The 20,930-nt window shown below is 41.4% G+C and overlaps 1 protein-coding gene across 2 annotated transcripts in view; it reads right to left on the bottom strand.

The window, feature by feature from the left end:
• Positions 1–4,880: 4,880 nt before the first annotated feature.
• Dp (transcription factor Dp) overlaps positions 4,881–20,930 on the bottom strand; it is a 131,363-nt gene continuing 115,313 nt past the window's right edge. For both annotated transcript variants that reach the window (XM_045746068.2, XM_045746070.2), the window contains exon 11: positions 4,881–8,023. In XM_045746068.2, the coding sequence (XP_045602024.1) occupies positions 7,749–8,023 (275 nt within the window). In that variant the 3' untranslated portion in view covers positions 4,881–7,748. The remainder of the gene's footprint in view (positions 8,024–20,930) is intronic.

Below are 20,930 nucleotides of genomic sequence, written 5' to 3'. Positions count from 1 at the left end.
CCAGGCCTCCTGGTTGCCGGACTGATCAACCAGGCTGTTGGACGCGGCTGCTCGCAGCCTGACGTACGAGTCACAGCCTGGTTGATCAGGTATTCTTTGGAGGTGCTTATCCAGTTCTCTCTTGAACACTGTGAGGGGTCGGCCAGTTATGCCCCTTATGTGTAGTGGAAGCGTGTTGAACAGTCTCGGACCTCTGATGTTGATAGTAGGGCCTAGTAGGCCCCTGTGCACACGGTATGTTCTCTGCATCGTTCATGTCCATGTTGGTTTCACTCTTATTCAACACCTGTATTTACTATTTGTGTCTGCAGATCAAGCTATTTAGCTCTTGGACCCCGCCTTTCTAGCCAATCTATTTTTCATATATTATGTCTACTACATACAGTATATTTCTCTCTAATAGACCCACACACAAACATTTCGGGACCAAAGAGCCAGAGCTCAACTAGGTGAATACATCCCCAGGAAGCAGTCCGTAGTAGCTGTCTAACTCCCAAGTACCTATTTACTGCTAGGTGAACAGGTGCATCAGGGTGAAAAAAACTCTGCCCATTTGTTTACGTCTCCGCTGGGAATCTAACACAGGCCATTCGAACTACAACCCCTGAGTGCTGTCCATTTAGCCGCGAGGCCCCTGTGTTAAAAGTCTTTCAGGATCTGGGGGATTACCTCAGAACTGGGTTGATCTGTTACCTATATGCTCCCTGCCCTGTAAAGACGGCAAGGAGATTTGCAAAGGCCCATATTTTCAGTGGGTTGAGATAGTCACAGGAGCCCAGACTATGGGGCCTGACAGCTGCGTGGACAGCGCTACGGATTTGTAGTCCTGAAGTTCCGGGTTCGATTCCCGGTGGAGGCGGAAACAAATGGGCAGTTTCTTTCATCCTGATGCCCCTGTTACCTAGCAGTAAATAGGTACCTGGGAGTTAAACAGCTGCTATGGGCTGCTTCCTGGGGGTGTGTAATAAAAAAAAAAAAAAAAAAAAAAGGCTTGGTCAAGGACTGAGCCACGGGGACGCTAAGCACCAAAATCATCTCAATTATATCCGGCTTATTAATTAAAAGCAAACTGCATGAATAGGATAAAATCCACAAATTAAATAAGGGGAACAGATTCAAAGAGAAAGAACAGGAAATGTATGAAGCATCAAGTTAATAGTTCTGAAGTGTGTTTGAGAAAAATAAATTTTTCAGAGAACCAGACAATATGGATTTTAGAGAACTAAGTACATAGAAATGTCTAGAGATGAAGTGAAAAATCTGCTGAAGGAGCAAGGAGGAAACAAAGCAGTTGGCCCAGATGGAATCTCACCGTGGGTTCTGAGGGAGTGAGCACTTTAGTTGAGCATTCAACTTCAATTGATTTTTCAGGAATCTTTATGAAGAAGAATCTTACAGATAACTGGAAAAGGGCAAATTTATTTCCAGTCTATAAAAAATGGTAGTAAAGAGAACATTCTAAAATACAAGTGTGGTAGCCAAAACACAAGAATTTTTTTTTTAAACCAAAAGGATAGAATATCTGTAAAGAAATGACATTAAGACAGACAATATAGCACTTAAGCAGGAAAATCCTGTGTAGCAGATGACTGTACAGTACTTGATTTATGATAGAGCGCAGAATTATATTATGATAAATATAATTATGTTATAACACAATGTATATTATTATTATATACATAATATAATTATTATACTGTATAACACAGATAAATTATGATGGAGCAGAGATTTTACAGAAGAGAGACGGTGGATTGACTGCTTTTATCTGGAATTAAAAAGGCGTTGTGTGTGTCCCACACAAGAGATTGTTATGGAAATTGGAACATGCTTGAGGGGTGACAAAAACTGTTGACATAGATGAAAACTTTCCACAGAAAAATGAGGGCAGTAATCAAAGGTAATGTAATTATATTAGAGAAATTTTACTAGAGGAGTTCCACAAGGTTCAGTTCCAGTACCTATAATGTTCACTGTCAATGTAAATGTTCTACCATCTTCTTCTTGAGGTTATTTTGAGATGATTTCGGGGGTTAGCGTCCCCGCTGCCCGGTCCTCGACCAGGCCTCCTTTTTGTTACACACCCCCCCCCCCCCAAGAAACAGCCCGTAGCAGCTGTCTAACTCCCAGGTACCTATTTACTGCTAGGTAACAGGGGCATCAGGGTGAAAGAAACATTTTGCCCATTTGTTTCCGCCTCCACCGGGGATCGAACCCGGAACCTCAGGACTACGAATCCGAAGAGCTGTCCACCCAGCTGTCAGGCGCCCGACCAGACGTACCAGAAGGAATACATTATTTTATGACCATATTTTCTGACAATGCTAAGCTACTAGAGAAGACAAGAGAATTACCGGTAAATGACTGTTTGCCCTTCAAGATGACCTGGACAAAATTTTATGAAGCAATACTTGGCAGTTGATATTCAATATGAATGAATGCCATATTATGGAATGAAGAATAGGGGAAAATAGACCACACACACAGCCTACAAATTATGTAAAAAGGTATTGAAGAACTCGAGATTTAAGGGTGGATCTGGAAAATTAACAGGAGAACCACAAAGAACATCGTGCAAAGACAATATACTACACTTTCCAACTTCAAAATCACTTTAAATTTTTCACTGTCCATGTATTTAAAATTGTTGAGGACTTTTGTGACACCAAATTTGGAATATGCAACAGCTGTATGGTGCCTATCTCTGACGCAGCATATTAATGCACTGGAAACAATACAAAGACATGCTACTAAATGGCCCCCAAAACTAAAAATCACAAACTATGAAGAGAAGCTAGAGTTGCTAAATATGCAAAAGCTAGAAGATAGAAAGAAAGAGGCAATATGATCACTATGTACAAAATAGTAGCAGGAATCAACATAACAGAGAAAAGAACGTTTGAAATCTGCAACTTCTAGAACAAGAGGTCATAAATTTAAATTAATGAAGCAAAGGTACCAACAAAATAAAGTTTTATTTCGCAAATTGTGGTAGGCGAATGGAACAAAAGTGAAAAGGCGGTGGGATGCCAAAACCATCAATAGTTTCAAAGCATCATATGACAAAGAACATTGGGAACACAAGAACACTACAAGCATAGCTCCTATCCTGTAACTACACACATACACAAAACCTCACACACATGTGTGGAAGATGGAGGCAGACTCCATGCACAGTAGATATAATTATAGAACTAAAGAATTCTAAACAAAGAAAGAGATCTAGGGGTGGTTCTGGATAGTAGAATGTCACCAGAAAAACACACAAAGAACATTGTGAGAGTAGCATATGTGCGCTTTCCAACTTTAGAATCACTTTTAATTACATGGATGGTGAATTGTTCATGACTTTCATGAGACCAAAACTGGAATATGCAGCAGTTGTTTGGTGCTTCTATCTCAAGAAGCACATCAATAAACTGGAAAAGGTGCAAAGGCATGCTACAAAATGTCTTCCAGAACTGAAAAAAAAGAGATATGAAGAAAGGCTAGTCGTTAAATATGCCAAAGCTAGAAGATAGAAAAGAGGCAATATTATCACCACTAACAAAATAATAACAGGAATTTACCAAACTGACAAAGAGGATTTCCTGAAACTGACAACCTCAAGAACAAGAGGTCACAAATTCAAGCCAAGGAAACAAGGGTACTATTATTGATAGGGTAAGATATTAGAAAGTTTTCTTTTGCAGCGTGATAGATGGTTGGAACAAGGTAAATGAGGAAGTAGTGGAGGCCAAAACCATCAGTAGTTTTAAAGAGGTATATGACAAAGAATGCTGGGAAAATGTGACACCACGAGTGTAGCTTTTATCTTGTAACTACTTTGGTAACTACAAACACACTGTAGACATTAATACACTATCCTTATAGTTAGTAATGTATTCAATTCAATTTTTTTTTTTTTTTGTAAACAAGTGTACTATACATAAATTTAGATCTACAACGCAAATATTATATTCACTATCCAAGGTTAACAATGAAATCATCTGCACATAGCACACAGGAAGTTCTTGTTTCTTGTATGGGTGGTTGATAAATGGAATGCTTTGAAAGATGTGGTTGTTGGAGCCAATTCTATCCACAACTCTAAAAAGAAATATGATGAAAGCAATGCTGAGAGGGATAATCAGTGCTAGGAGGCAGATCATTAAGAGCAAGATCTCATCCTCGTCCCCATCCCCCGTAGTCACCGATAGGTAAGCACAAACCACACATCTGGTGTAGACAAATGCCAGCCAAGCTCACGAAGAACAATTTTTCTACAACTCGCCAAACTAATAAAAAATGTAGATAATAACATCTATCTTGAGGTTTTCTTGAGATGATTTCGGGGCTTTTTAGTGTCCCCGCGGCCCAGTCCTCGACCAGGCCTCCACCCCCAGGAAGCAGCCCGTGACAGCTGACTAACACCCAGGTACCTATTTTACTGTTAGGTAACAGAGGCATAGGGTGAAAGAAACTCTGCCCATTGTTTCTCGCCGGCGCCTGGGATCGAACCCAGGACCACAGGATCACAAGTCCCGCGTGCTGTCCGCTCGGCCGACCAGCTCCCTGGTCGGGAGCTTTTATTATTCACTTTTCTATACATCTTGCATCCAAATAATTCAAAGTAGTAATATTTTAGTGAATTTTTATGTTTTTTCGTGCATGGCAGACACGTGTGTAATAAGATACGCAATCTACTATACAGTATTATTGTGGGGAGGTCTGATGCACTAATATAATGTCACTTAAGTGTTCTTAGACCTTGTAAAGACATTTCCTGGAATAGACTGGTACGTACGTATTACAATACAAGACTTTACTACACCACACCATCAATAACTAGTGCCTTTTACCGTCACCATAATAAAATACATATGGGATGAAGAAAACCATTATATAATGAAAACCTTCTATTTTTCTTCAACATGTTACAATGTGATCCTTATAGTTTGTGTGAAGACATGAAGAATAGGGATCAGTGAGTGCAGAAACTAAGGTGTACAAAGCACATGCACTCAACTCAGTCACTCGTCATACTCTCACACTGCTAGACGACCACTTCATACATCCTATTAACAGCAGAACTTGCCACTTTGCAAATCCAGCATTAAAAATAGAAATGTCGTGAGAAGTCTACTTCCAAATGAGAAAATATTACACCGGGGAGCTGTCCTCACAGGCCACTTGAGTTTGGTCACACCTCACAAAGACTCAGTCGTAGTGTTGCCAATTGATAAGAAAATTGTCTTTAACAATAAGATTTGTAACTTTAAAATTATATTGACATACTGTACTTAAAATCTCTTAATGCATAACATTTTAAGTACAGTGTATGTAAACTTTTATATTCTCAGTGATTCAATCTTTTGATCTAAGCAATCAAACTTTAAAAAGTTAATATTAGTTTTTCAGGCACATTATTACTCATTCTAAAACAGTTTTATTGTATATAATACATTTAAAAACAAACAAGGAAATTACTGATATAAGAACAAGATTGAAACTATTTCTATATATATACTATCACATTTTATAATGTTCAAAGAAATTTATTTTAATTCAAACATACATTATAAAAATAAAGCCTAATTTTGACACTTCATTAATTATAATTCCCAGCTGTATCTTTAGGCTTCACTTGTTGTATATTTGTCAAGTATTACAACACTGAGCATTTATATGTATCAAGCAATGCAACATTGCTGCAGTGGGGCTCATAGTATACACTATATTCTATAATTGTCAAGTAATGCAACACTGAGGATGTATACTTGTCACATACAACACTGATGTTGTATACCTGTCAAGCAATGCAACACAATGAAATGAACTTTTAACTCGCCATTAATTAATAAAAACAATATTCTCCAAGATATTGCACAGGAATGTCAACAATGTGAAGTGCCTTACATTTGTATTAAAAATAAATTCAGTATACAACAAAATAATTCCCTGAATCACACCCTACAGTATTTGAGTGTTTATGCACAAATATTTATTTGATAATATATTTGAAAGATTATCATCAGTAACATGCATGAGTCATATCAAAAACTCTCTCTACCACAAAAAAAAGGAAGTTTATATCCTAAATGAAAACCTTGAAAACTTTACTGTAAAACTCAATAGTGTTGAACAACTGACATGACAATGTAGAGTTGACCATACTTAGATGACCTCAGACAATTGTTCTCCTCGCTCTTAACACAGTGGCAGGCAGGCAGCTTCTCTCTCTTTGTGAGTTAATTGTATTTTGGGAACGAGAGAAATATTAATGATCCTATCTAAACAATTTGTACTATACACAATTTTGCATTTAGAAAAATTGTGTTGAGACCATTCTGTGGTTCGTTGAAAGCACAAAAACATAATTTGGGTGCTTGTAGCAAGAGCAGAAACTATGACCCTCAATAAATGAGACTTGTTATCTGCATTATGACAAATTAAAATAAAAAAATAAATAAAATAACAGGCACCAATTGAAGTTCACAATACCCTTGCTACATTCATATTTATGAAGTCAGTTTAACATAAATCACGGCTGAATGAGCTGAATGTAAATCTTTATATACATGTCTTTCTGGCCAAGAGTAATAATAAGCATCTCTTTGCACATATACTCTGCTTTCATAAAAATAAACTCACTTTGTAGTCTTTGAAACTGTTGCTTATGATGATGCCAACATGGTTAAATATCACTAATGGCATTTAACGTTCCAACGATTAACAGCTTTGGACATATTTCTTATCACTGGAATCTTCTATCTTATCATTTGTGATTCAAGATAGTCCACAAAGGAAGAATGACCACTGCCAGGTAAAGGAAATCATCTTTTTGATTGATTATCATTCAATTCAAACTCAGTTGACTTTGAAATCAACAAAAGTTCAACAACTAATATCTCATATCTTTAAATGTGAGATTAACATGGACAGTTGATGAGCTGATAATCCTAACCTGCCAGTCTCCCGAAGCAGACACATCCTTCAGATAATAGATAAAGATAACAGCAAAAATTATCCACAATAAAAAAACAAGTGACATTTCAACTTAAGAAAAAAAGATTGCATATAAACAGTCCAGTCACAGAAATGTCTATGCCACTAGAGATGCAGTAGTACAAATTGTACTTCACTTTGTACTGAATCCCAAGGCTGAGACGGCCCCCTCCCTCCCCTGCAATAACACCACACTATACCCCCAACAATCTCCAACTTCTTTCACATTTAAACAAATTATTGATATTCTCTTTTACAAGCGTCCAAGGGCCAACCCCTGCAGTTGTACTTCATACAGGCTGCATTAAATTCCATTTAATTACAATTTAATGCTCCCCAAAAGAGCAAAATTTATTTGCCTGACCCATATCAATCCTATTTTCAGTCTTGTATGAGAAACCTCAGGCTCTGGTGCAACTGCTCCCAACCACAGGGTAGGGCACGTATTACATCATTCCTATGTTATATTTCATCAATCCTTGAGGCCTTTTTAAAAATAACTACTCAAGGGCTGAATTTTTCCCTACAATGTATAAATACTCCACACAATCGCTTTCCACCCATAATTAAAATGGGTACCAAACAGTTCTGAAAACAAAAAATAAAATACATGGCCCACATCACTGGCCATATAATGACCGGGAACCTTTAACACTGCCTTACACAATCACACCAACTGGCAATACTTTTTAAATACCCTCACCATTTCTTTAACACCCCCCTCCCCAGCCCCTAAAACATACCCTCCCGTTATATTTACATTAACTGATATCAACATCAGAATCATCGAGCATATCCTCATCCTCCTCGTCTCCAAAGGAAGATGGTGATGCAGAATCAGGTCGGTGTTCATTTTGGAGGGAGATGAGAGATGAGTGGCGGGATATGACACCCAATCCACTACTTGCACCCCCACTGCTGCCTGTGCGAGTCATGGCACCTACTTCCAAGTCTTCTTCAATATACACTTCAGCCCCAAGTATACTTAGATCCTCCCGAAGATTTAGCTTGGGTTCATGGTTACCTTCTGCCAAATCTGTTATAATGAAATTTATGGTAATTATCTACTACTTAGGAACAAAAAAAGACAAGTAATGTAACTGATGAACACAATGTAAACAATGTTTGGAATGTGTTTAGTAACATAAGAATGATCTAAGTTTTCATGTAACAATGCAAAACACAGCCATACATTTTAAACCTAAATTAACCTCTGCACTGTGCACCTGTTTTTGGCAAAAACTTTATAGTGCAATTGTTAAGGACATATTTTTGTTGTTTTTATAAATGTTCAGGTAAAGTTAATGTCAAAATGTTTCCAAACTCAACTATTTTCATTTCAAAACACAAAGAGTGATGAAAACATTAAAAAACATTAAAATATAGCCAAATTAAAAAAAATGGACAACTCTCAAAACAGCATTTGTCATTTGGCGCAGTGCAGTGGTTAAGCCATAATTAAATATAATACAAACCACTTAACATTAAAAAACAAAAAAATGCACTTAACACTTTCGCTCGGGGATGACACAGCATTGCGTTATCCGTTTACTGGCGGTAATGCCGGGGATGACGCAGCATTGCGTCATCCACTTTAAAAATTCGCCAAAAATCAGGTTTTTATCCAATTTTTGGGGGACTGGTTTTAAAATGCGCGCCGATGTCTTCCCATTTTCTTTGTTGCGCCTAGTGGCCCGCAGGCGGCGCGGCACACGCCGTCGGCCCATTGTTTTCGCTCCACTGTTGTGACCGGTGTCGCCTCCCCTCGCGTCTCAAACGTGTGAACATTTCGGCTATTTTCCGTGGCTATATTTCTTACTGCGGCTTCAGAAACTATCTACGCTTACTCCACGATGGATAGTGATCATGAACAAGGCCCTTCCAGGAAGAAAATTGCGAAAGAAAGGCATGAAAAGCAGAAGCTGAGTAGTGTACAGGAGAAGTACAAGCATGTGAGACTAACTCCCTCTAAGTTTCAGGCTGTATTTGACGATTTGTCTGGGTCATCTAGTGATGAAACTGATGTTGGTATTGATACTGATGCAAGTAGTGAACATTTAGAAACAGAGACGGCCGTTGAGGATTTTGATAGTGAGGAAAGTGAGGAGTCTGAGGTCGAGACTGCCACTCGTGCACGGCGCGGTACTGGAGCTCGTGCTCGTGCTAGAGCCAGACGTACCACACGTACCCCAGCACCAACAGATTCTGATGATGGATGGTGTAGTGACAATACTGCACCCTTTGTGGACAATTTTACAGGTACACCAGGCTTGACTGTTCCTGTACCTACCACTGTTCTTGGTTTCATTCAACTCTTTCTGACACAAAAATTGCTGAAATATATTGCCTATGAAACAAATTTATATGCTTCCCAAAATAAGGCAGGTACTGGGCAAAGGACAAAGCACAGATGGCAACCAGTGACAGTGAAAGAAATTGCTAGATATATGGGACTGACGATCTTGATGGGTATTTGCCCGTTGCCAAGACTTAGAATGTATTGGCAAACAGGCAGATTCTGGCACATACCTTGTTTCAACACCTTCATGACAGGTAAGCGATTTGAAATGATTGCTAAATATTTCCATGTTTATAACAATAAGTCCATACCACCAGGCCAAGGAGTTGACAAACTTATCAAAGTTTGCTCACTCATGCAATATCTCCTGAATAGATTCAAGAGAATATACATTCCCAATAAAAATTTGAGTTTGGATGAAGGGACAATGCCATGGCGTGGCCGTCTATCTTTCAAGACCTATAATCCCAATAAACCAGATAAATACGGAATAAAGCTCTACATGCTAGCTGAAGCTACCAGTGGCTACATTTATGATTTTGAAATCTATTCAGGAGTTGGGAAAACAACGATCGACACAGTTATGGCCTTGATTAAACCACTGAAGGATAAAGGTTACCATTTATATATGGACAACTACTGTATTACAATTCGGTCAGATTGAGTGAGGCACTGTTTCAAGTAGGGGTATACACCTGTGGTACCCTCAGACTGCAGCGTGGTGCACCTAAATCCCTTCAGATGCAAGCAAAGGGTAAAGTGCCAGTAGATAAAACTTTATTCAAACGCAAGGACAATACTTTCATAATTTTGTGGAAAGATGAACGAATTGTTTCACTCATAACAAATTGCCACAATGCAGAAACACAACAGGTTCAACGCAGAAAACGAGTACGGAATCGTGATGGAACAACCTCAGTGCCGCAGGTAACTGTCAACAAGCCGAATGCAATCTGTGACTACAATACAAACATGAAAGGTGTTGATCACTTTGACCAAATGATCAAATATTATCACTTCACAAGGAAAACACACAAATGGACGAAGAAAATGACCTTTTATTTTTTGCAAATGGCTATCTACAATGCTTTTGTGATGTACAAATACTACACAACAAATAGAAGGAAACTGACATTACTCCATTTCCATGAACAAGTCATCGCTGCACTATTGTTCTATAAGTCTAGTAACTGGCCTGAGGAAGATGATGACATCCCACATGCTGCTGATGTCAATGCCACTGGAGCCAATGTTGCAACACCAGGACCATCAACACCCAGAGCTCCAACAGCAGGACCTTCAGGTGTGAGGCGCCCACTATTCACTTCACCTGCAGACTTACCTTCATCGTCTGAGTCAGAAGACGAGGCTGTGATTATCACTAGTGGTGCTTCTGCTGCAACAAGACCCCGTATTGTGGATAATCCAGACCGCCTCAGCAGAAACTTGTCCCATACCCAAGTAAAGATACAGAAGCGTCTGAGGTGTCGTGTGTGCAAATTGTCGGGTAAAAGGAAGGACACACACTAAGTGCAAGACGTGTTATGTGGCATTGTGTCCTGCACCATGCTACAGCAAATACCATCGAAAGAAAAAATTCTGGGCCGATAAGCAGTAATGCTTGCCCACCATCCACTCCACCTATACAAAACATGGGTTGACCCTGCAAGAAACGTTTTCCAGGAGCAGGTGGAGTGGATAAAACAAATGTTCAACCCATGTCATGTTCAACACACAACACTGAGATGGTAAGTACAAATTTTTTCATTATTTGTTTTTTTTTTGTTCATACTTTTCCGTATTGTACAGGCAATGTTGTTCTTCAATTGGCCCTTATATGCACATATCCATCTGAAGAATTCTATTAGGAACATTTTCATACCTAAATGAGCGCTGTAACACGAAAATTGAGATTACCACCAGGAAATAATACTAAACATTTGTGGGCGGGAATTGGGAGTGTAGCGGGAAGGCATCTGAGCGCTCACTCACGGCTAACGCGTGGCCCGTCTTCAACTTGTCGGCACTTGGAGCGTGACCAGGTTTTTTATTTTATATGCTAATGTTCCTCAAGAAAATTCTATTACGAACCCATTGAGACCAAAATGAAAGACCTAGGACGAAAATTGAGGTGACCAGAGTGAAAATAGTGAAAACATTTTATCGCGTTTGGGCGCTCCTGGGTAACTCGTTCGCACTTTCTCTGTTTGCTGCGGGTAATTAGCCGGGCTTTTGGAGTTTATATGCATTTAGTGCTGTAGAGAATTTTATTGCGAACACAATGATACCAAATTTAATCTCGTAGAACGAGAATTGAGGTGACAAAGTTGGAGAGAGTATACACTGTTCGGAATTAACGCGCGCTCCCGTGACACGCTGGGCCCATATCGCACAGTTGAGGGGTGGCGCGCGGGGTGCGCGAAAGTGTTAACAGACTACAACAAATAATAAATGAAGTGATGAATGGAATGAAACAGATTTCTTGGACTTGGTAGATTTCTGATGCACTGGCTCCGATACCCCACACACATCCATAAAACTTCCAGGCCACGGATTTGTGCAGGCCTACCTAACACTAAGACCAGAATCTGGTGTGCCAATAGAAAGAAGAGGAGTATGGGGATCCAAGATCAAACCAAAATTTAGAAAAACTGCCCAGAAAGTATAACAAAATTAAAAAAACCTGTGTGTCATAATTACAGAGGAAAAAGATTGGAACAAGAGATGTGGTAGTTTACTCAGCGTCAACAAATCATGAACTAGTTCACCACCAGGTGGCAGCTCAGGTCACCCAGGGGGCCATCGTGCCATACCTTATACACATGGTGTCCCCAAGACTAGCCCGCTTCTTACAAAAAAGAAGGATGTTTAAATCATATGATTTAAAAAGTTGTTGTCTGGGTTTTAAGTGGATGATGTAAGTAAAGATATAACAGGCGTATGTGGATGTAATGGAGTTTACCTTGACCCCCTTAAAAAATCCTGCTCATTTCATGGTTACGTTACTAGGTGTAACATATATCTTCATGTATGTTACCTAGGCAAATGCAGTAATCATACAATTTATATAATTATTGCCTGGATTTTACATGTTAAATGCAAATAAGAAAATAACTAGTCTATGTGAATGTATTGGAGTTTACCTGGACCCTTGAGAAAATCCTGAAATCATATCATGGTTACGTTTATAAATGAATGCAGTTATCGTCATATAATGATGATGATCAACTGTGAGTGCAACATTGGTGGCTTATTCCTGTTTCAATCTATACTTTCAACCATATGGTGCCAATTAAGTCATATGGCATCGCCCAGAGCCCAACACCATTGAACATTATGATGACCAAACCACATATCAGAAGAAGGGAAAAGCAACGACATTTCCGTTCGTCCTGTATGATTATCAAGTTGTCTCTTTCACACGACTCGATAATGATCCAGGACGGACTGAAACTTCGTCACTTCTCCATCTTCTGATGTGTGGTATGGTCATCATTTCTTCAACTACATTATTTTGACTCACTGTGTGCATTGAATATTATTTTCATATCCTTTTCACTACTCTTTATGGTTGTAATGAAGTATATCAGGCAAGCCAATCATCAATTGAAACATTATCATATATTATGTGAACTATGTGCTTATCAAATTATTCAACACACACACACACACACACTTGTAAATAAATGGCTATGTTACCAGATTATCAAGAAAATATAACTGTTGCCAAAATAAATGCATCTTGCCAGCTGATCACGGATAAACAGGGTGTGAGAGTTTGAAGCTCAATATTATTAGCAAAAAAACCCAGAGTTGAATATAATGAAATGTCATTTTCCGGGCGAAGCCCCAGAGGATCCCTGAAGCTATCCGAACTGATATGTACTACAGGTATATTAGTTTGGGGTTATCAGTTACTTTGAGTTCACATGCCTACCAGGAACCAGCGACAGAACCTAGTCCTGTCATAGAGGCGCAGGGAGCAATGGCATATGACCACTTTTCATAAAGTATGTCATATTCTGCCATCTACCGGGGTGGGCACCCAGAAAGATAGGCAAGCCAATACAAACTAACCAGTAAAATGCGACCTACAGCCAGAAAGAGCAAAGAAATGCCTGCTAAAAGAAAAGTATCAAAATAACCGAAACTGGCAACCTTGCCCTCAACTAGAAATCCCGCTCATTAGCGTATCTACCCCTCCCCCCCTTATAGGGGGGAGGGGGAGGAGGAGCCCACTCAGGTGAGCCAGCTACTTGCAACCTCAGTATGAGGCCTGATGTGAAGCCCAAAAATTGCCGACTGAAGGGGGGTATCAGGGAGCCTCTGGAGCTTCACCAAGAAAATGGCATTTCATTACATTCAACACTGGTTTTCTGGGGGATCCCAGTCGGTTCCCTGAAGCTAACTACTCACAGATACGGAAAAACATGGACTTAACCGGGAGGCAGCAGCACTGCAGGTCTCAAGTTGAAGAAGAGACAGACAGCTGCGACAGACTCCCCAAAGTCACACAAAGCCAGACTTTGCTCCCCCCCTCCCTTGTGTAGAGGGGCTATGTCTGCTACTTTTAAGTGCATCTGGTATCTCCCCCATGTCCAAGCTCTTCCTCCCCACTATACTGAGTGCCTGTGCTTGCACCTTGCATTTCTTTGTAAATATTGAATTCCATGAATCTGGACCCGGAGCTGACTGCATGGGCATGTTTTCAATTTCTCTTTCAAAATCTTGTACGCTCGTGTTCATATCAGTTATATTTACAGGGATTTGAATATCACACAAAGAAATTGTCTGGATCTTCAACTTTCATGTTGTTTATTGGAGTGTTAAACATGTCCTCATACTGCTGTTTTAGGATTTCACTAATTTTTTTTTTTTTTTTATTTATACAAGAGTTGTTACATTCTTGTACAGCCACTAGTATGCGTAGCGTTTTGGGCAGATCCCTGGAATATGATCCCTGCCGCGAAGAATCATCGTTACAACCAAGTACACATTTTACTGTTGCGTTAAACAGAGGCTACAGTTAAGGATTTGGGCCCAGTAAATCCTCCCCGGCCAGGATACGAACCCATGGCAAAGCGCTCGCGGAACGCCAGGCGAGTGTCTTACCACTACACCACAGAGACTGCAATCTTCTTTGTCATCCTCCTTGTATGAACCTTCACTCGTACGAATAGGTCCAATACTGGCAGTGGTTTTGCTTTTGATTTCGCATATGTGAGGAAGTATTTTGGCTTTTTCTTTGTTTCAGTAAAGAAAACAGTATTTCTTTATTTTTCAGTATTTCTTTATTTCAGCCTTCAGCCAGACTGCAGGCTGGCTGGACTTGACACTGCAGACAACCTGACAGACCTGAGCCCTGGAACAGCCAACCAGGGAACCCAGATCCACCCAAAGAGCGTCCACCGTCACAGAACCAGAGGCCCACAGATAATGGCATAAAGCCGCCACCGGACACAACACGTGATGCAACCCCCAGCCTAACCAAGTATCCACCACTTACGGACCCCTATGGAAGTTGGCCGTCCCTTTCTCCTCAGAAAAGAAGAAAGCTGCAATCGAACAAACTGACCACCAGAACTAAAGGAACAGAACCCCCAGTGCCAGAGAGCACGAAGCTCCCAAACATGAGCCCCAGAAGCCAAGGCCAACAAAAATAAGGCCTTCCGAAAACAATCACAGACCAAAGGGGCCATGACAAAACGAGGAGAAGACTGAAAACAAAGAACCCGATCTAAAGACCAGGAAGGCTCAGGCATGAACAGGTCAGAGGTGAACAAACGCACGTGAAAGCTACATCCGTTGGTGTTGGCTCTGACAACGTCGCACGCTAGTAAGCGACAGTATTTGGCATGAGACGCCGGTCCAGAAAAAGCTGAGCAAGAAAGAACAACAAAACCCAGTGCGAAATTGCAGAAAATCTCCTAAGAGAATGGAACTATCAGAAAGACCGCCAAGACTACATATTGTCGCCTAGAAGACCACAGATGGGACACCATCAAAGAAGCCACCTGACTACCATAGAAATGGCAATACACCCACATCAAAAAGACTAGACACGAAGTGTGAATCAATGAATCACCGAAAATTACCGAGTGAATCAGGTGTAAATCACCAAACAATCAGCACTTGAAACCAAGGCTGGGCCAGCCACCATGGAATCAGGAAAAGAACCCTTCCCCCTGATAGTATTCTAAGCAAGCCAGTACCGAGAGATACATCTGGACCGGGGAAACCCCCACCTTGACTAGTCCTGCTGAAAAGCATCTACCACGATAGCCTCGCAGTCTGAGAACAGCACCAAGTACAGTACAGTGGACGACGCTGAGACCATGCCGACGTGAATACGTCCACCTCCGGGCGGCCAATGAAAGGACTCTGCGTCGACCGGCCACTCCATGGAAAGAGGAATGAAACGAGATAGGCCATCTACTAGAACGTTGGACACACCCTGAAAGTGAACCGCACAGAGCTAAACCTCGAGACTCGGCATAAGACCTACTCGAAGCGACCAGCCCCAAAGAGCCACGGATCGAAGACCCCCCCCCCTCCATTGTTGAGATCACGAACCAAGGAAAAGTATTCCGAATAGAGCCAGATCAAAGAACCCCGAGGAAGCCGAATCCGGCACAGCGCCTGCCACACCACGCAAACTCCCATACCATACTGTGAGTCTGATGAAGCCCCCAGCACCCCTAGCCAGATTGGTGAGCACTGGACACAAAGCCCTAACCGAGAGACAAGGCATTCGTGTATAGATTGAGTGAGGGAAGATTAAAGCGCCAAGACACCAACCCCCGAAAAACCCGAAGAGGAAGCCGGTGACGCAGCAACCAACGTAAAGACATCAGGGTACAAACCCAACGGCCATGAATGCAGTGAGAGGTGGCTCCGAAGATACCAGAGCAGCTCCAAAACCAAATCCTGCCCAACAGATAAACCAGAAGGGCAAACACAGGCTCCCACACAACTGCTCTAGCAACTGCAGAGTGACCTGGGTCCCCCTCAAAAACAGCTGTAAGTGGGACTGCAGCCAGAGCAGAACTGTAGGAAAGAGAGAGAGAGACAGACAGTCCGAGAATCCCATGTGAGGCCCAGCCAAGTCTGAATCTGAGATGCAACCAACTGGGACAATATTACCAGAAATTCAAACCCGGCCAGCTGGGAATGAACCTGATACAAGGCTACCAGACAAGCAGACAGGCAGGGAGCCCACACCAACCAATTATCGAGGCAGGCTGCCAGCTTGGAAGACACAAGAACCTCAAAAAGCAACCAATCAGAGGAAGAGGAACCAAACTCAAACAAAAACTGGATCCAACACAGAGGCATAAACTGGGTCTTGCAGGAGGTACGCACCAAGAGCCTCCCAAACCCCCACAAGGGGAATCCGAGAAGAAGAAAAACATCCAAATGACAAATCCGAGGAACCTTAGGGCACCCGTAAATGAACCTTGGGGAGTGCCCTACCTACCACATTTGCTGGTATATACCTTGAGGTATCAAGGATAACACACACAATTTGAATCCCCCACGGTTAAAATGGCCATTATACGGACAAAATACCAAGGGCCGTATGCTTGGGAGCCGGACGAGCATATAGGACAGGGTCACAAGGCACAAAAACCTGTGGCCAAAAAATAAAGAAAACAATCCAATGATCCAATGTCCACAGTGTGTGAACACAAGACCGAGTTAATAATATATAGAAGTATCACAGTCGCAAACACAAGACAAGACAGCCAGGTAACACAGAACCAGGAGACAGGACCACCACTCATAAGTCCACAGAGGAACAGACAGGGTAGGATGCTTGAAACATAAATAAACAAGACATAACATGGCATCCTTCAGCTTGAGCTTGATCTTGTTTGGACCCACATAAAGTATGCACTTCAGGTGTGGGTTCTGTAATTGCAGACAAGGTAGAAAAAGATGGATGAATAAACACTAGTAGTACATCCATAATGAGTCACCGGAGGTAACAGAGTACCCAAAGGAGTCACCTTGACATGAAAAAAAGAACATGTCCAGAGGCAGAGAAAGAAGGAAAGGGAATGCAGGAGGCAGTGATGAAGTAAAGGCACCAAATGGAGAACCTCAGGAGCTCAGGAATGTGCACCCCCAGGAGAACAACAGCGCAACCCCCACAAGCACAACAACAAGAGGGCAACGAGACTAACACAAACTTACCCAAACCACCGACGACACCTCAGCAGTGATGCGGGAAACACACAAATTCACGTACCTCCCCACCCCCTTTCATATCAGACATAACCCACACTAGAAATATGTCAAACAAAAGTGAACGACCGATCCATATAGTGGAGCAAAATGGGCGCCAAAACAAACATCCAAGCAAAATATAGATGCAGCCCGACCCTAGGGTGCATAAATCATGCCGGCAAATATGGTAAACTGATACAGAAGGGAAGGAGGGGACGAAAAACCCCACCCCTGCCCAGAGGGCACAAGGTCCCAAGTCTGGGCAAAAAGAGAACAAGTGCTCCAAGCGGACTTCCCCCGAGGAATCCACAATACAGGCCCCAGGGCAGAGCCACGCCAACCACATCAGAAGAAAAGGCGGAGTCAAAGGCAAAGGCTCCCGAGAAGGAAGGTGGCTGGGATGAACTGGAAGCCTTGGCGGAGAAGAACAGGCCCGACCACCTGGGAAGGAAGCGGGGGCACGAACAGAACCAAAGTCGAAGTGACCAACGTCCCCAAAACCAGGCCATTAAAACCCAATAGGGGAGCTCTGGGGCCTCCAATTGGGCAATCAACCTGACACGTTGCAAGAAGTGAGCTTGCAATGCTGCCTGAATCCTCTCACCCGCTGATGAGGAATGGGTAAACTGAAACACAAGCGGGAGAATTCGTCCCTCAAGACACTGGGTCGTAGGTGTCACCGACTCGACAGGCAGCATGGCAGAGGCAGAAGGGGCAATCATCTCCCTGAGGCAAGGGCGACGAACAACCGTCAACTTTGCACAAGGCAAGAGTGGACTCGAATGGATCTATGTTACCAACCCGAGCACTGGCGTTTTACAGGGCCCGAAGGATATGTTAGCTCCACGGGAAGCCCAGGCACTGTGGCCAACTAAGCCAGTAGAACCCCCCTGCCTGAGAACAGGCATTCTAATTACCAGTAGCAGAAGTGAAACCTCGGAGACAACAGAGGAGAGCCAGCACAACCTAGGATGGCCTAATAAGTAGCTAAGCAGACCACCTCTATCCACAGAGGGAAAATTCCCCAAAATTCATATTAAATAAGCCCCAAAACAACAACACAAGCAAACTAGCAGCTGGAAAGAAACTTCAGCCATCGCACAGGTACATAGGACCTCTTGGTTTACGAACTCCTTGGGGACGAGACCCGTCGGTGATCGTGTAAGTTCGTAAGTGAGAAATGGAGGAAAAAAAAATAAACAAGAAATGTAGGGAAAAAATAAGGGAAATCTAGGGGAAAAAATTGACAGGTTCATAACATAAATGTGACAGTATTTGGTTTTTACTCACCAATAAGAGAAGTCCTGATCCACTTGTTATGTTGGTGATCATTGTTGATGGAGCATAGTTATTTACATGGAAGAGGTGGTAGTGATGGATGTTGATGGTGTTGGGTTGACTGAAGTGGAGATTAATGGAGATAAGGTAACCTCAGATATTGACGCATTTGGGTAAACATGTGATGAATCAGGTGCACTGAGGCAAAGCAAGCTTACTTGGAAGCATTTGCAAAAGACTCTTTAACACTTTCGCGCTCTCGGCGCTCAAAAAAAAACAATACCCCAGATGCTTTCGGCACTTCGCGCGCCTATGCGGTAAGACCGAAAAGTGTACACTCTTTTGACTGTCCTGACAATAATTGAAGGCGCACGTATTTAAATTTGGTAACACTGTGTTCGCAATGAAATTGTCTATAAGAGCATACCTATAAAATGCCGCCCAAGCATAAGGAGTATCAACACCAAATAAAAAACTATGCAGATCACTCGCCGAGAGCGCCAAACAGCAACAAAATGTTTCCACTCTCTTAATGGTTGCGAAGCCTACAGTTGTCCTACATCGCTAATTGTGGTATCATTGGAATCGCAATAGAATTCTCTACACGGACATATGCATATGAATGTTTAATATAGGTAATTGCCCACCCGCAAGAGTGTGTGAAGTGGAGAGTAGTTAGCCGCGAGCGCACTGGCGAAAACACGGGGGAAATCATGCTTGGAAAGTTTATACGTTTCCTGACCCTACTTTTCTATGTACGTATTTCTTTTTTATACCAATGTGTTCGCAATAAAATTTTCTATAAGATGAAATGTATAACATTTGTACAAAACATGTATAAGAGAAGCGCCAAATATAGAACCACGTCGCTCAGTATGCGTTCGCGGCAGAAACGAACGCATTGTTTTCGTTCGTTTGATGTTTGTCATGTTTATACTTGTTGAAACATTTTATAATTTGCATGACAGTGATTGCAGTAAAATTCCCTACACAGACATATACATAACACATACAAATATTTCCCACGTGTTGGATATATCAACGGCTAAAGGGAACCCACTGCCACACGCTCGCCACACCCCCAAACATACTTGTTGTATTTTTTTTTTTACTCATAGAAGTTTATGTGATATAATATTCATTCTGGTACCAAAACATTCGCAAATAAATTCTCTACAAAACAAAAGTATCCCCGTCCATTTCGGTTAAAAAATGGAATTTATAGAAATATTTTTTCGATGGACGAGAAAAGTAGGCTGTTATGCGGAATCGTAAGAGAAAACGGCGACGAGTTATCTCTAATATAAAGCGCGAAAGTGTTAATTGACATTTGTTTCATTCCCTTTGACCTTGTTTTCAAAAACTTCATATACAAACTGTACAGGCTCATCATATCCATAGTTTCAAACTCACTGTTACTCGAGTCCATAAATGCCAGAATGACTTCAAAATGTTGCAAAACTTTTTCCATATTACATTTTTCCTTTAATGTTTCTTCATCCTCTTCCTCTACCTCGCCATCTTCTTCATTGTACTCTTCTGGCTTTTTTGCTGTTCATACTAATTCTATAATTTCATCATCAGTCATGTTTTGATTGTTTGGGGCTTCTTTGTCAAAATCTATCTACCTATCTATGTCATCTTCTATTGTTTGTCACCAGTTCTGCTCTTAGTTCTGGGAACTTAATCCCCTCGACATAGGCTAGGAGTTCCTCTCTTAACCCTTAGATCGCGCATATTACCGCGCATGCTGGGGGGGCTGGTAGCGAAAAATTTTGAATTATGTAAAAATAACTTAAAAATGTAAAACAAATCTTCAACATATTGGGTTCAGTGTCGTGAAACTGTCATCAAAATATTTTCAGAAATTGATTTTAGACAAATTTTTGAAAAATAAGAACGTTTTGTTGATACGGGAAACAGCTCCTAGTAACTGGAACTGAAGGAGTATGCAGTAATAAAGAGATGCAAACACCTGTCCGATGCTCAAAGAAGAACAATATTAGTAAGAAATGTCCACAAAGTAGATATGCAGTTGGTGCCTTTATATCATTGCTGAGTAATACATAATGACACAAATAATAATGAATAACTATGTTAATATGATCTATTTTGTTATACATCATATAAATACATT

This window comes from Procambarus clarkii, chromosome 39 (assembly GCF_040958095.1).
Source record: "Procambarus clarkii isolate CNS0578487 chromosome 39, FALCON_Pclarkii_2.0, whole genome shotgun sequence".
In the NCBI taxonomy this organism is placed as follows: Eukaryota; Metazoa; Arthropoda; class Malacostraca; order Decapoda; family Cambaridae; genus Procambarus; species Procambarus clarkii.
This window is presented reverse-complemented; position numbering and strand designations above follow the sequence as displayed.